The sequence below is a fragment of the Cyprinus carpio genome, chromosome B13 (genome assembly GCF_018340385.1).
Source record: "Cyprinus carpio isolate SPL01 chromosome B13, ASM1834038v1, whole genome shotgun sequence".
Lineage (NCBI taxonomy): Eukaryota > Metazoa > Chordata > Actinopteri > Cypriniformes > Cyprinidae > Cyprinus > Cyprinus carpio.
In genome coordinates, this window is record NC_056609.1 from 10,190,529 (window position 1) to 10,206,612 (window position 16,084).

At 36.8% G+C, this 16,084-nt stretch overlaps 1 protein-coding gene across 1 annotated transcript; it reads left to right on the forward strand.

The window, feature by feature from the left end:
* The first annotated feature begins 2,875 nt into the window (after positions 1-2,875).
* Positions 2,876-15,501, forward strand: pitx3 (paired-like homeodomain 3). Its single transcript, XM_042736430.1, has 4 exons — positions 2,876-3,111; positions 9,212-9,338; positions 11,934-12,139; positions 14,210-15,501. The coding sequence occupies exons 2-4, from the start codon at positions 9,230-9,232 to the stop codon at positions 14,774-14,776; spliced, it is 882 nt and encodes a 293-aa protein (XP_042592364.1). The 5' UTR covers positions 2,876-3,111; positions 9,212-9,229; the 3' UTR covers positions 14,777-15,501.
* The last annotated feature ends 583 nt before the right edge of the window (positions 15,502-16,084 follow it).

Here is a 16,084-nt window from a genome sequence, read left to right on the forward strand (position 1 = left end):
GTCATGCCTGACATTTATGCATTTTATGCAAATAGTCAGCAATACTTTTAAAAATCTCACTTATTTACAAGCAATCAGAATTTAATCTTATTTTTAAGATGTTTTTCTTTCTTTTTTTGTCAAATAAAAAAAAGATTTTATTCTGACTTATTTTATTTGTCAGGCTTTACAGGGTTAAGTGTAGTTCACAGCCTACATGCAGCATCCTCCTCTAGACCTACACATACTGAAGCCAAGTTTGGGTGACAATTACACTCTGAAGTCAAACATCTGTGCATGAACATCAACCCAAATCTAATGGAGCACACATAGTTTGCTCTGTCGCAAGCAGAACATCCAGCGAGAGGGCCTGGGTCATTCAGTGAAGATGTACTGACACCGGCATCATGATGCTGCAGACAGTCACTTCTTCACGACAGCCTCGGGCATCTCCAACAGCATTCACAACACCAGCATCCTTTCATTACAAACAATCTTTCCACAGTCTCTGTCTGTGTACAAAGGCTGATGAGGAGTGTGTGAATTGATTACAGTTGAACTGATCAGTGAATCAGGCCAATAAGCTTAGCTTCTGGCAATGACAAAATATAACATGCTAAGCGACCTATAAATCACACTGTGAACATATATCTTCACCTGTCGTCCGCGTATCATCTACTTCGAGATGCGACTATGAATGAAGACACCAAAAGACTTGTGAATAAACAGCAAAGCTGATGAAGCAGCTAACCAACCTGTCAACAAGCTAGCAAGCGGTTTGTCTTACTAACTACAGCTGCTAACCAGCGCAAATAAACGTGTTAGACGTGACCTCGTGGCCCCCTCGTTGTGTTTTATGAGAGCTTGCTCCTCTTTCTGCGTGTATGCGTCTATCAGCTGAGAAAAACATGAAAAAACACTGCTGCTAAGGCAGAGAATCCAAAATGGCGTTCAGATTCATTTCTACTCGTTTCGGCTAACTAGTTTAGCAGGCTACCAAACGCTTTCAGATCTATAACAATGCTTGAATAAAGGCTTACATTTTAGACAGTTCCACGTAGTGTTGTCATGCCCTGCTGTTTTTCTGTGAAAGCACTAGACAGATCTTCTGTCGCCGGTAGGTAATCTCCTCCACAGGCAAATTCACTGACGTGGAAATGGTGCAGGCGCACACTACCGTGATATTTCCTGTCAACTGACAGCTGTTTCAGCCAATGATCTTCTGAGTCTGGGACCTTACTTCCCGTGGATTTAAAAGTGTCGTTAATTTGGAAACAAGCACACGTCAGTGGCATACTTTTAAGATTGCCAGTAATACACTAAAAAGCCAATTAGAATGGCTATCATCGTAGCCGTAACATTAATATTCTCCTGTTAGCGTTCAAAATGGGGCGGGACTTCGGTGACGTCACGTCCAAACAGGGTTGGTTGAGTTTCAGTGATGACGAAAGAGTGGTGTCCTCAAGACGGAGGCGCTCAGAGTTCATAAACACAGGCTTGTTTTTCTCTTGTGACAACCTACAAGTGCTCCAATAACGCAGTTCGTTGAAGACAATTAATAAGCAATGCCGTTTCCAAACAGATATTTATTGTTAGATCGCAACTGAAGAAGTAACGGGTGATTCTGACAGAAATGTAGCCTACAATCCGCGTCAGTACTACGGTAGCGTTTCAAACGTATTGGAAAGGAAAAGTTGTTTGCTAACATGGGTAGCATATACCCACTAAATAAAATAAAAATGCAGAACCTTTCGAAAAACACAGAAAGTTCATATCCACATTCAACAATGTTGCCCAATGAGGGCAGTATTGTTTGACTTCAAGTGTTGCATGACATCTATCATAAAATACTCCACCAAATTACTTTTCTTAACTATCAAAACCTTCATCAATATAGGCTTCTAGGATAATGTACGTGACTAACGTACGGTGCTGAACTGTGAACACCTAAAAAAATCGTATTTATTAAGACTAAGTGCATTGAGCTATTCTTATACCAAAATATACATAAATATACATAAAAAACATAATGAAAATATCTTTCTAAATTTTTAAGAATTATTTTTTTTTTTTTTTTTTTTTTTTTTTTTTGTTTTTTTGTTTTTGTTTTTGTTTGTTTTTTTTTTTTTTCTTTTTTTTTTTTTTTTTTTTTTTTTTTTTTTTTTTTTTTATTTTTTTTTTTTTTTTTTTTTTTTTTTTTTTTTTTTATTTTTTTCTTCTTTTTTTTTTTTTTTTTTTTTTTTTTTTTTTTTTTTTTTTTTTTTTTTTTGATAAATAAAAATAAAACAGTTACGCAGATTTGTTTGATAAATAAACATAAAACAGGCTAATAATGGCACCTCAAGAAAGAGTCATAACCTATCTATAGCCTACATATCTGCCTTAAACTAGCCTAATTAGTTTTTATTTATTAATTAATAGCCTACTAGATGGAGTTTGGTCTGAACTATTCATTCTAAAATAAAGGTTTCGACAGAAGTAAACAGTTCTTAATAAAAGAACCATTTTTCTCAGTGTGAAGAACACGGTAATAATCTGAAGAAGTATTTTTCCCATAAAGAACATCAAAAAGTTCCATAATCATAGATGCACATAAAGAACCTTTATTTTAAGAATGTTGAGAAGACAGAACGTTCTATTTACTGAGAAAGGAACGGACGGCTTTTAACGTTATATTAACACGCACTACGATAAATCTTAAGAATGTCTCGTGTTTTAAATCTTAAGGTTTTGAAGAAGCTGTGCAGGTGAGCACGGGGTGACTGACCGAAGCTCTGGTTCACTGTGCGTATGTTTAGCGAGCGCATGTGTGAGAAAGATCTGGAGAGAGAGAGAGAGAGAGAGAGAGAGAGAGAGAGTCAAGGGGTGGGCATTCCTTTCTGCTGCGGACCTGTCGCGCGAGATATTTAGCATAAAGTCAGTCCCCCTCTGCATGGGGATCAAGCCTTCACTCTCCGCTAAAAACTTATGACAGACAACACCGAGAGAGAGAAAGGGAAAACTGTCTCTTTTCGTTTGCTCATCCCAAGGAACTTTCTACATAACGACTGCGTCGTTTCAGAAAAGCAGCTAAGACGCGTAAACGCAAAAAGTTAATTTTTCGAGGATTACCTCCACTAGACCGGGATTCATGTGAGTAGATGCATGACAAAAATCACTGTGGTGCTGATGATATGTGCTCTCGTGCGACAGGGGAGCTGAGGGGATGTGATCTCCGTCCAGTCTCACAAAAACGGGCTACCTGAGTCCAGACCTGTCGTGTTAGACAAAAAGGATCGTGGCACATGTATCGCTCAAGAAGAGCCCGTTTTGACCGACGACTGCGGAGAAACACGAGCGTGCGAGTGTCGTTTATCCTCGAGCTGAAGTTGATGTGATGAACCCAATGTACAAACCTATAAGTGCATCATGTGTAGTAGCTAAACTATAGTGTTACAGGTTACTTTAACTTTAAAATATGCAATATCTTGTCTTTAGGGTTACAATAGGCCTACTTAGCCTAAGTTGTTATTATTTTACGGTTAAAATATTTAATCTATAAATTAATTAATTTAATGTATTAGACTAGCCTATTTAAAATATGGATTAGGTTATCAGAATTGTTCGACTTGGTAACACTGACAAATTAAGAAAAACCGAGAAAGATCCTAGCAAGTTTCTATGATGTCTGCATTAGCCATAATTTTGATTTAATAAACCCTGTTTAAATCTTTCTAACACGGGTAGGCCTACATTTTTTTTTTTTTTTAAGTTAAACGCTGCCTTGTGAAGGCTTTAAATGTTTTAAATAAGACTAGTTGAAGCCTGTTTGCTTATATTGATTTTTGTTAAAGTTAATTTTAAACCAATTTGTGCCTTCAGCTAAATTTGTTGAATTGTCGGCGGTTAGTAAAACTTTTTTAGGCTATTGTTTTAATAAACATAGCTGTCATACAGCCAACTCATATATTGAATTACAAAAACAACAATATAACATAAAACCTCCAAAATATCTCCGGATTTCTCTCTCTCTGTATTGCTGAATAGCCTACCGCAGTTTTTTGGGATTGTCTGTTATAGTGAAAATATTCATGCAATATAGGCTACCAAAAACTGATGGGTGCCAGGTGCTCCGAAGCCGTGAGAGACCCGAGAGAAAACCCCCGCGCCAATCAGTTATTTTCTATAAAAACGAATTTTAAAAATATAATAGCCCATTTTAAAACAGTTCGCTTTACAAAACTGTAATAAAGGAACAATGACATGCAACAATTTACTATAAGTTTCATACAGTGTTTGGGGGCATTTATGTTCGTCAAAAAAAAAAAAAAAAAAGTAAAAAAAAAATTATACATATTTATGTGCGGCGAAATAGTCAAACAAGATTGACTGAAACATTTTTGCGAGATATTAAAAAACGTGAGATCAAAAATGCATCCGGTTCTCCTTTATTTATTTACCCTATTTATTTATTTGTCTTAGTTGTTTTTTTATTTCAGTATTTAAATTGTAGATCTTTTGTTTATTATAAATGCTTGTTGAATATTTGTCAACAATATTTATTTGGCCTATTTTAGAAACGCTAAATATCGTTAAAATAAAAAATGCTCAAAAGTCAACCATAAAATCTAAATATCTACATTTAGATAGGCTATCTAAAATCTAAATATCTATTACATAGGCTATCTATTAAATATATATTACATTTTTAAAAAAAATATTAATTAAAAAAACAAATCAGTTCATGTGTGTGGTTACGCACAGAACAGCGCGTGACGCTCTTGTGTTTGGTTAGCCTATGTTAAATGTTGCCTTTAATACACAAACAAAGTACAAGCATATGCTTTTGCTTCAGCTGCAATCATATATCTAAAATTATAACTAAAAACATATAGGCCTATCTACTTTTTAAAATTTTGTCTGTTGCGAGTTGTTGTGGGTGTGATGTTTTCACATTTCAGTACAGGCCTACCAAAAACATTTGTAGCTATCTCTCAATCGAACGTGAATAGTGCGTGCGTACTGTGTAATGGAATAAACCCGACCGATCTTATAGAGATGAGCATCTCCTCGAACACTGATATTCGGAGCTGTGCGTGCAGGAAAAGCCGCGCTTTGACATACACAGCCAAATGCAAATGGGTGTTAGGAGGGGAGAAATTAACATCTACAAACACTGGGTAGAAATTCCATCTGCCGCCGGCTCGAGTGGGTCCTTAATAAGTTCTCAGACAGCAAAGTGACACACATCTTAATCAACTCTTAATCCAAGGAATTAATTCTAAACGCGTTTATGAATAATTCCTAAGATAATGCAGCAGCCCGTGGAAATGTATGCTGTCTGCCTCTGTCGAACCAACAGATGGACCCAGCAATCTCCTCGAAAACGAGAGGATTTTACCTCTATTATCTCTTCTCTTATTAGAGATATATATTTTAATGAGATCGATGTCGTGTATATAAACTGCCCCCCTCACTGACATGCATTCCAGCCTACGAATATCTCAAAAGCAGCGCACATCTCCTTTCTCCAAATGGCCTCAACACATGATGTGTGCCACCAAAGAGAGACATAAAGTTTGAGCCAAACTTTATTTCACACAAAATTTAGAAGAAAAAAAACCCATTAAAATAAACAAATAAATATTATAAATAGGCCTACTTAATTATTATCATTATTATTATTATAGTCCATATTAACCTTTTAACAATTTGAAAATAAACCCTTCAGATATTTATGGACAACTGGTTACATGCCAGTTCTATACATAACCATGAGATAAACCAAGTCAGAAAAACCTGGTCACTTTCCTTTTTGGTCTCTCCATATTTTTTTTTTTACATTTAAGAAATCTATCAGTGCATCTGTGGCATTTGCATGGAGTCTTTGATCACTGGCCTTGTTGGCCCACAACCCTTAGAGGACCCTTGATAGAGTTTGAAATGTAATAATGTCATAAGTCCTGGCAGGGGTGGGGGGTGCATTGACACCTTGCTTAGGATGAAATAACCAGCTTACATCACCTATAGTTCTGGCCAAAAGATACAGCATCTGAGCAGCCTGCCTGACAGATACCCATTTATCAAAGTCACTCTGGGTATGTGTTGAACTATATCTATAGTTCTGATTGTAATTCGGCATTCTCATGGTAGCCTCCCCACAGGCCAGCTGCACTTACTAGGCAAGTTACACCAATTGTTAATTAGATTTAAAAGAAATGTGGTCATATTTGATTTTTTAAAAATGACATTTTGATTGATAATTAATAAGGTGTATGGAGCAAGAAAGTATTGCTAGAACAATGTTTGTAGGATGCAGAAAAAAATCTTATTTTTGTGATTAATATGAATTAATTTATTTATTTGGCCACATCATATAAATCTGTGAAATCATGGCATGCCATCCTATGCTCTGAAACAAATCATTATAATTTAACAGGACACCCTGCTTTGGTAAAGCACATATTTGTTATCCAAATGTTCTCAGCTCATCATTCAACAGTCTGATGTACATTGGACACACTTTTCTTAAATTTAAATTATTGTATTTTTTTACATTGATAACAACATATCTACTAAACATAGTCTGTTGTTTTTTTCACCATATGTAATATAATTTCACTGTTTATCAACAAGCAACAAAACATAGGCTACTTGGAAATGGGATTTGCAGTAAACACTAGTTTTAAGTGTAGAAAGTGTTCAAAATCAGTGATATAACATGTTAGCCTGTCGGTCGTTTTATCACCACTGATAATCTCTACATCCTCAGGGTCGGTCGCCTCATGAATACTGATCACTTCCGTGATCACTAGTATGGCACTTGTTTGTTATTGAATTCTGCTTTCTTAATGGATGGAGGATTCCATGTTTTAGGAGGTTTTATTGATTTTACATGTACTTAAAACTGTTTGAAAGAAAGAAAGAAAGAAAGAAAAGTGGTGACGTTCTGAAATTCCATTTATAATAATGAGTATTTTAATTAATATTTTACTAACTTTTCATTAATATTCCACTAACTAACGAATGTATGCTCTGAATAACTGGGCTGGTGTATATATTGAGACGCTGTTGTTGAATACAGTAGGCCTATGTTCAAATAATGTTTATAATATTTTACGCTGTGTAATAATGGCCGATTTTGTCGCTCGTTTTAAGCAGAACTTTATGCGCGTCGTTAAGGGAGCTGTCAGGTCTTAAGGTGCTGAACTAAGGTCACAACTTTCTCCAATATCCACAATTTTTTAACTCCCTAATGCAGGAATAATGCGGAAATGTTGCCATTGTGTACATGCACAACACTGTTACTAAAAGAAAAATGGACGGTGAAAAGGGGCGCTCATTTACTTATCACTAAAAAATGAATAAATAAATAAAATAGAAAATCAAACTTAGGCCTACTGCAGAATCACAATAATAAAAAATCTGTGAATAAATAAGAGTAGCCTATATTATTATTCTTATTAAATTAAAGGCACACATGAAGCGATCTGCAAAGGAAATTCAGGCCTATCATGTGGCGTGCGCAGTGGATTATCATTTTAATTAAGTTTTTCACCAATGTTTTTATTCTGTCGTTGAGAGTATATTCTAACTGAATGTGTGTATATTGATTGTCCTTTAATGTCTGTGAAAGCAAGTGAACCCGACCGATCTGTTCTTTTATTATGAGCGTTTTTACGCGCTATTCAGATAACGCTTTTGGGAAATGAAGAATGTAGCCTGCGCTTCTCTTTTGATTAATTGAGAGTATAAGAAAATGTCCATGTATCTCCACGAGATACGTTTCAGCTAATGATACTTGTTAGAAACTTGTATGTATCGAGCTCAAAAACGTGTGTGTGTGTGTGTGTGTGTGTGAGAGAGAGAGAGAGAGTTCGTAATGATGATTTAATATATATACATATATTTGGAGGTCAAAAATGTGGAGAAAAATCCAATTAAAAATATTATTTTAATTATAATATTTATTTTATTTTAGACAAATAACAGCCAAACCTTTACGCCTTTAACAATTTATGAGTCCTTCAAAAGAGGTGAAATCCAACAGCAAATAAAAAATAGAAAATCACACATGTCGACGTTCAGTTCTGTAAAACCTCTTCGGCGCGCGAGTTCGGGTGCTGTTTGCTGAATTCTAATCGGATTTTACTCTTCATTCAGTCACATCACAGATTCCAAACGCAGTAGTGATTATGTTTCTAAATCTCTAGGGTGTAGCATAAATAAACAACCTGTCTATTACGAGGCTGATATTTAAGGCTGGTTGGTTCACGTAATTTTGAACGTTGGTTGCTCGGTGTCTAAAGTCCAAAACATCTTCAGACAGTTGTACACGGATGATCCCTACCTGACATTTTGGAGATTTGCAACACAAAACAATGCGTTGGCCTTCATTACTACATTTCATTTGATATGATGAAACATGCAAATAATTCGTATTGCGCATTCGGTTTATTGTTGCCCATCTAGCTGTTCTGATTTAGTCTAGACGTGGGTTTATTTATTAAGGTTTCATTTGTTTTAGGTTTGTTTTTTATGTTTTATTAGGCGAGTCTGTTTTCATCTCGCTTGTACCATTTTTGCGCAGCAAATTGTTCCAAAAAAATGACCAGTGAAAATAAATAAAGCATTATTATTATTATTACTATTATTAATAGGCCTTATAATAATAATAATATCGAAGTCTATTGACAAAACATTGCTTAATTGATAGACGGACAGTCAGATTGTGAAAATAATTTTTCATCATTAAAAGCATTTGTTTCCATCCATTTAACCTGTTCATTTCTATTCTATTCTATTAAATGGGTTCTTGGAGTTTCCAGTTAATTTTCCTCATCTCAAATAAAATCCATGGTTGTGGAAACACTGTAATGAATTTATCAGTCACCAACTTTGACTTCATCATTAGCAAAATAGCAAATTAACAAGTAGCCTTTTTTGTTTACCGTGTACAGTAGGCTAACTGTCCTCCTCTTTTTTTCTTTTCTTTTTTTTTTAATTATAAGCAACATTGATCAATCGTGAAATATTATATGTATATTTAAGTAACTCTGATTAACAAGAACATGCAAAATCTAAAAATCTATGTCTCTAAAGTATTTAATATCTTTATTTAGGCCTAGTGATCACAAGTCAGAATAAGATGAGCAAACAATACAGTCTCATGTGTATTAGCCAATAGCCTGAGCGTTTGTGTCTTTATTGGTGAATCATCACTAATGTAAATATGTCTTTGTGCCGTTCGCAGAGCCTGGCGGTCGAGGTGATGGATTTTAACCTTCTAACGGACAGTGAGGCCCGTAGCCCGGCACTGTCTCTGTCAGACTCCGGGACTCCTCAGCATGATCCGGGATGCAAAGGCCAAGACAACAGTGGTCAGTTCATGTTCATGTTCAATTAACACACAAAAACGCATTCACATATTAGAGACTAGCCTATTTAGCCTAGGCTTAAAATGAAGTTGAATATAGAAGAGGTTAAATAAAGAACCTTTCAGTGACAGTTCTTAAAAGAACCATTTTTTTTTCTTAGTGTGAAGAACATTTTAATATTCCAAAGAACCTTTTGTGGAATTAAAGGGTTCCATGGATGGTAAAGGTTCTTTGTGGAACCATTGATGCCAATAAAGAACCCTTATTTTTAAGAGTGTCGGCTATGCCTGCAGAATTTGCTATTTTGTAAATTTTCATCGTAACGCAAACCCTCATCTTCTAGTTTTGCGATATAGTCCACATTCAGCTATTCGACCTAAATGCACGAGTGAAGCATCTGAAAGCCATTATGAGGTCATTCTGTCGGGTGTTTTAGAGTTCACTGTGTTCTTCCCCAGTTAATTCGCGTTCAAGTTGAATTGGGCTAGTAATAACAGCACCGCATCTTTGGTTGTAGTTTTGAATAATCTTGGGTCATTTGAATCTAGGCCTACCTTTTACAGATGTTGGACAATCTTTCTGTGTGCATTGTGTAGCTACTGATGACAGTCGCCATTTGAAGGAGAAGATCCCGGCTAGCCAGTCACGTGCTGAAGGAACGGTGCATAAATTATTCATTTCTGTGCCTCAAATTTGGTATCCAAATGATTCAGTCAGTAGGCCTATACGAATAAACCTTAACACCTGTGAAAAGAGCAGAGGTCTGCAAGATATGCCCTTCACTGAGACACTGCACGGCCGAGGATTGTGTAATCCTAAACAAACTAGGAAAAACGTCTATTTATCGACTTAAATTACTGTTAATAGGCTTATAGGCAGGCTGTGTTAAACCGCATAAACTAACGAGTTACAATTTGACAGTTTTAACGCGCAGGTCGGTGCAAAAATTAGGTTGACTGTTAAAATGTATTAACATAATGAGCAAAGCGATTTTAGTGTTACGTGCTTTTTATAATTTTGAACCTACAACGGAGGACTCCTGATTTTTTTTTTTTTTTTTTTTTTTTTTTTAAGTTTGATCGCATTTTATATCAGTAGAAGATAGCTAAATAACCCTAATCTAAATATATCCGTAAGAATTTGTGGCTTTGTAACGTTTACATTTTTAGAAACATAAGCAATCTCATAAAGAGCGGTTGCGCGCTAATAAATAATGAAAAGCGCAAAAATAGTGAACGCCACTCAGTTAAAAGCTATTAAGCTATTAAATTATAATCATGCAACTTTTTTTATTATTATTTACAGCCTACTTTGTTATAGGCTAGGTGTATTTAGACCTTTTACTCTTTCAGAAGCCTTACCACATTTCTGAAAAGTGCATGCTTTGCAGTAAAAGGAATGTTAAATATTCATTATAGCCTTCTTTACACTGCATTTATGAAAAGTTATTATTAGTCCTATTATTACTAAAATGTTTATTTTTAAACATGGCCCCATTCAAGAATTTAAAGTCACTCTGAACATCATAGGGACAAGACAAAAAAAAAAAATTCTAAATAATATTTTCATTTTAATTTAATAGAACGGGGCTTTTGGTTGAGGTGTTGAACGAAAAGTGAACACGTGTATTTTCAGTCAACTGCTTCTGACGGTATTTAGCCTATAAATATACATCTGATCTGTTTTTATAAACAAAATGCAACAGATGTAACACAAAACGAACTGAACAAGAATCAATGAATTCTAAACGTTGTCAGTAATACAACAAAGCGACTGAAGAAATGTAGCGTGTCGGTGTTGAAGGTTCTGTGTTCCTCTGTGAGGCCTATCACTGAAAGGACACCTTTGATTTCTCATCAATTTCTTCTTTCATCCATGATGTCAAGTAACAGTAACTCAAATAAACTCTTTTAGTTTAACTTAAAATATATCGATCTTGTTACTTTTAAGATTTAATTGAATTTATTTTTTGTGCCTTCTTCTTAATAGATGATGTTGTAAGAGTTAAAGGGTAGCCTATCTGTGGACTGACAGATGGCAGCATGATGTCTTGTTGGTTTTCCTAGAGGCCCTGTGGAGTCTTGGAAAGCTTGCTGATTAGTTCGAACTGCTCCTAGAGAGTTAAGCTCTTGCCAAACAGCCCCAAACCTGCCCTGTCACTAATGGCTGATCCCAGGATTATGTGGCCAGCTAATTTAGCCCTTTCTGTGGGGTCTTGAATTTGCAAAATCTACACCACAGTGGGATGATTTTCATCACACATACAAAAAACATTGCAGTTGATCTTGCTCTGTTTTCAAGCCAAACAGAAACAAGTGCTTTTTTTGTATTTAACACGTATGTTTATCCACAGCTTATTTTTGTAATCTATTGTATTTTGTGATAATAGTGGGACTTGTGTATATGTACATACTTTAAAAAAAGTTTCCAAAAGTTAATTTTTTTTTTTTTTTTTTTGCAATTCAGTTCTTAATTTTTCTTCTTAGTTTGAAGAACATTTTACAATCTGAAGAACCCTTTTCCACTATGACCCTGTTGTACAATGTCAAAGGTTCTTTAAGAGTGTTTAATTGATGCCTTTTCCTGTGACCCGTACAGACACAGAGAAGTCCCATCAGAACCACACAGATGAGTCGAACCCCGAGGACGGCTCTTTAAAGAAAAAACAGCGCCGGCAAAGGACACACTTTACCAGCCAGCAGCTCCAGGAACTTGAAGCCACCTTTCAGAGAAACCGCTATCCTGACATGAGCACACGAGAGGAGATCGCTGTGTGGACCAACCTCACAGAAGCAAGAGTACGGGTACGTGTCCCTGCCAAGCTAAACCACTACAGCACATTGCGTTTCAGAAAAATGTGCAGATGCTATAACCAAAACCACACTGAGTTGACACGCTGACTGACAAAGATAAGAAGTTATGTTCACTATGCTGTCACTATGGTGCATTTGGATACTGTGTGTAATGAAAGGGCGTCCTTTTGAACCACGGGACATAAATTATAGGCCCGGGCTATTCCAGGATTTTCAGGAACACTTAAACACTAGACATCGGCTTTGGTATTGGCTGTGGCATTTTTTTTTTTTTTTTCTGTTTCCAGAATACTGCTAAATTGAGATTTGTGATGTAACGTGAGGAATAGTTTGCTTAGAAAAGCCTAGAAAAGTTTTGTGACCTTCTGTTCCATCAAAAAGCAGAAGTTTGATGGCTGAAGCACACAGAGAGCAGGTGGGCTCCCATGCTGATGGATGACAATACAATCGCTACCTCCTCGGCTGGCGCGCATCTAATGGATCAAATTCATGTTGGCCAGAGGAAAGGTCACATAGCACACAGTCTTGGTTGTTATTTTGAAAGAACAACAGAGGTAGAGATACCTCTTTCCTAATGTCTATCAGTGGCCTCCTGAACCGTGCATGTATTTCAGTAATCCCAGCTGGAACCTTATGCCACATATTCCGCATGCTTCTGCTGTCATATTGATTTACGCAATTGATAGAGTATGTGCTCCTAATAAACTCACAAACCCTAAATCATGGCCCTGACCTGATGCCAGCTTGACCCAGGATACTTTAAAACCCCCCACAATGGACCACACATGACTGCGAAGGGTTCTTCTCCATTTGATGCTGTTTTTTACACTCATTATATCAATATTGAGATGACGGATGTATATTTGTTAACCATTCACTCACGATTTTGTAATTTAAAGTCAACAGAACTTCGGAGTTGCTGGATGAAGGTTCAACAGCAATGCACCTTGCACTTTTCATTGAACACTTCTTAAAAGAACCATTTTTTTAGTGTGAAGAATAATCTAAAGAACCTTTTTTCCGCTATGAAGATCATTTGTGTATTTGAAAGGTTCTGTAAATGTTCCTCAAGGAACCATATATTTCAATAAAGAAACTTTATAGCTTTAAGTACAAATTCTAGCCATTTAATATATAAAGAAATACCTGTATGGCAAAAATATAGAGAATGAACACACCAACCACTGAACTATATTTGACATTCAGTTATTTTGGAAGGCTTTAAACACCATTGCCGAAGTGTCAGTGGAACATTCACAGAGGAGGGTATTCCCTCTCTCCCAATATAAACTGGTATCATTTACAGTACACTGGATAAAAGATGTCATAAAATATTCCCAGAAAACAGGCTGAATCACAAGTATAATTACAAGCACAAGTGCAGCAATATTGAATCATCTAAGATTTTATTTTAATATGTAAAGACAGTAACTTTGAGTCATAATATAAATGATTGTTTATGTCTTCATCATATTTCGTTAGAAGTTACTAATATTAAAAAAATGCCATGAGTTAGCTATTGAGTCATGAGGAAGGAATTTTTGTGCCGCTGTCATATAATGGATGTTACTTTTAAAGCAAACCATTTACATAAAGGTCGGTATTAAAACCTAATAAATAAAGGAGTTCTTAATTTCTTATTTTCCTCTCCTGTGTTTCTTTACTAATTACAGTCTTTGAACACATTCAAAGGGAAAAGACCGACAAGAAAACAGCTTTATAATTTCTCAGAGAGCTAAATGAAATATATTCATTTAAATTTTCACCTTAAAACTTTAATCCACCCAATATCCCCTAAAAATAGGATATAAAATTGACTAAATGTGAGGGAAGCTCTTTTAATGACATTTCTCACTGGGGAAACTCATAATAAGTGAATAAATTAGTTTAATAAATGAAGCACTTAAATTCTGCCTGGTGGAACTTTTCTTGCTCCAATCGGAATATTAAAGTTCTGTCTTTTATATTTGATATTAGGAGCACGCTATGAATATGGTGTTCAAACGTATTGTTTTGCATGTAAGCCCTGTTTTAACTCTTTCCTCATTGTCTTTCCAACAGGTGTGGTTTAAAAACCGCCGTGCCAAATGGAGAAAGCGAGAAAGGAACCAGCAAGCCGAGCTGTGCAAGAACGGCTTCGGCGCCCAGTTCAACGGACTCATGCAGCCCTACGACGACATGTACTCTGGCTATTCCTACAACAACTGGGCCACCAAGAGCCTGGCCAGCAGCCCGCTGTCAGCCAAAAGCTTTCCTTTCTTTAACTCCATGAATGTAAGCCCGCTGTCGTCCCAGCCAATGTTCTCCCCGCCCAGCTCCATCCCTTCCATGAACATGGCCTCCTCCATGGTGCCCTCGGCGGTGGCAGGGGTGCCGGGCTCAGGCCTCAATAACCTGGGAAACCTGAACAACCTGAACAGCCCCACCCTCAATTCTGCGGCAGTGTCGGCAGCAGCCTGCCCTTATGCCACCACGGCCAGTCCGTACATGTACAGAGACACCTGTAACTCCAGTCTGGCCAGCCTCCGGCTCAAGGCCAAACAGCACGCCAACTTCGCTTACCCGGCCGTGCAGAACCCTGTGTCCAACCTAAGCCCCTGCCAGTATGCAGTGGACCGGCCAGTATGAAGTCCTAACATCTAGCTCTCCGAAAAACCCAACCCGAATTTCAAGCTCTTGTCTAGCCAACCCCACATTTGACTCCGAGGCATCATGAACTTGTTATAGTTTCTGAAAGGACAGAATAGGAATAAGCTTCACGAGGGAAGGAGCCTCACAATGGACCAGGACTCATGCGATAACATGTTGAGACTTTGTCGCTGAAACGACCAACTGTTTAAAAGCTTTTGTCCACTGCATGATTAGAGAGAAGTACAAAAGAGGACCTAAACACTTCCACTGCGCTCAGCCAAACGAATACCTGCTTTCACCATCAGTACAGATGAGAGGATGTACATAATGGACTTTGTATTGTGATATGTGATAAAAAAATAATAATAATATTTCGGACATGTAGTGTATTAATGATGAGAGGAGCATGTTCCTCACGAGCGGATGTACCTCCTTGAGGAATTTTAATCTTTGTTGTGAATTCCATTCACTTAAGGTCAGAGGTCAAGGGTCAAAGGTTGTTGTAAGATGACGAGACGAAATCTAGCAGTGAGTAGTTTCAGATGAAAAGCAAAATAAATACGGAAGAAGAAAAGCTCTGAAAATTAGGACTTTTTTTAAGAATTAACTAAAAAGCCATTGAGTAAATAGATTTGTGTGGTGTTCTAAAAAAAGGGAGTCTATGACTGTAATATAATGTATGTAAGAGTGCAGTTGTTATAAAACAAGCTTTTTCTGGTGTAGCCTGCTTTGTCTCATTAAACTTAAAATAAATGATTATTTGTTTTTATGAATAACCCATGCTTTGAAAGCAAATAGCACTCACCACACTGGGCTGGTCGAAAACACAATGTCCTTGTGACATGGCAACGCAACCTCAGATCCATGGCAACGTTAAACAACAGAAGTGACGGCGCGGGAGGCAGAGAGATATAGATGTTCTCGCTGGCCTGTCACTGATCTGTTTGACCTACAGTCTTGGAGGGGCTTCCATCAAGTGCCACTCACTATCCTGTAACGGGGGGGAATTCTTGGTGCCGTGCCTCGTACTTCCGAGGGAATGATGCCAAAAGATTACGTAAGTATATGAGAGGCATCCCTCCAGAGAGACGCAACGGGGAGCTTGCTCAGGTTTACAGCTATTGCAACCTTATATCTCTCATTGCACCTCACCCAAGAAAACAAACAAACAAGAACTTACCCATCCTAGGATTTAAAAAAAAATAATTGCAGTGTTAATTGGCATTGCATTATGGAAAATTAGATAGCATTTCTATCATAACAAAACTAATCAACTGCAAAAAAAAAATAAATAAAGTTTAATAT

Bases quoted from the DNA above. Each gene is read 5' to 3' on its own strand.
- pitx3 (XM_042736430.1), top strand. From the start codon at position 9,230: ATGGATTTTAACCTTCTAACGGACAGTGAGGCCCGTAGCCCGGCACTG. The intron at 9,339-11,933 runs GTCAGTTCATGT...TGACCCGTACAG, and splicing joins CAAAGGCCAAGACAACAGTG to ACACAGAGAAGTCCCATCAG. The intron at 12,140-14,209 runs GTACGTGTCCCT...TCTTTCCAACAG, and splicing joins TCACAGAAGCAAGAGTACGG to GTGTGGTTTAAAAACCGCCG.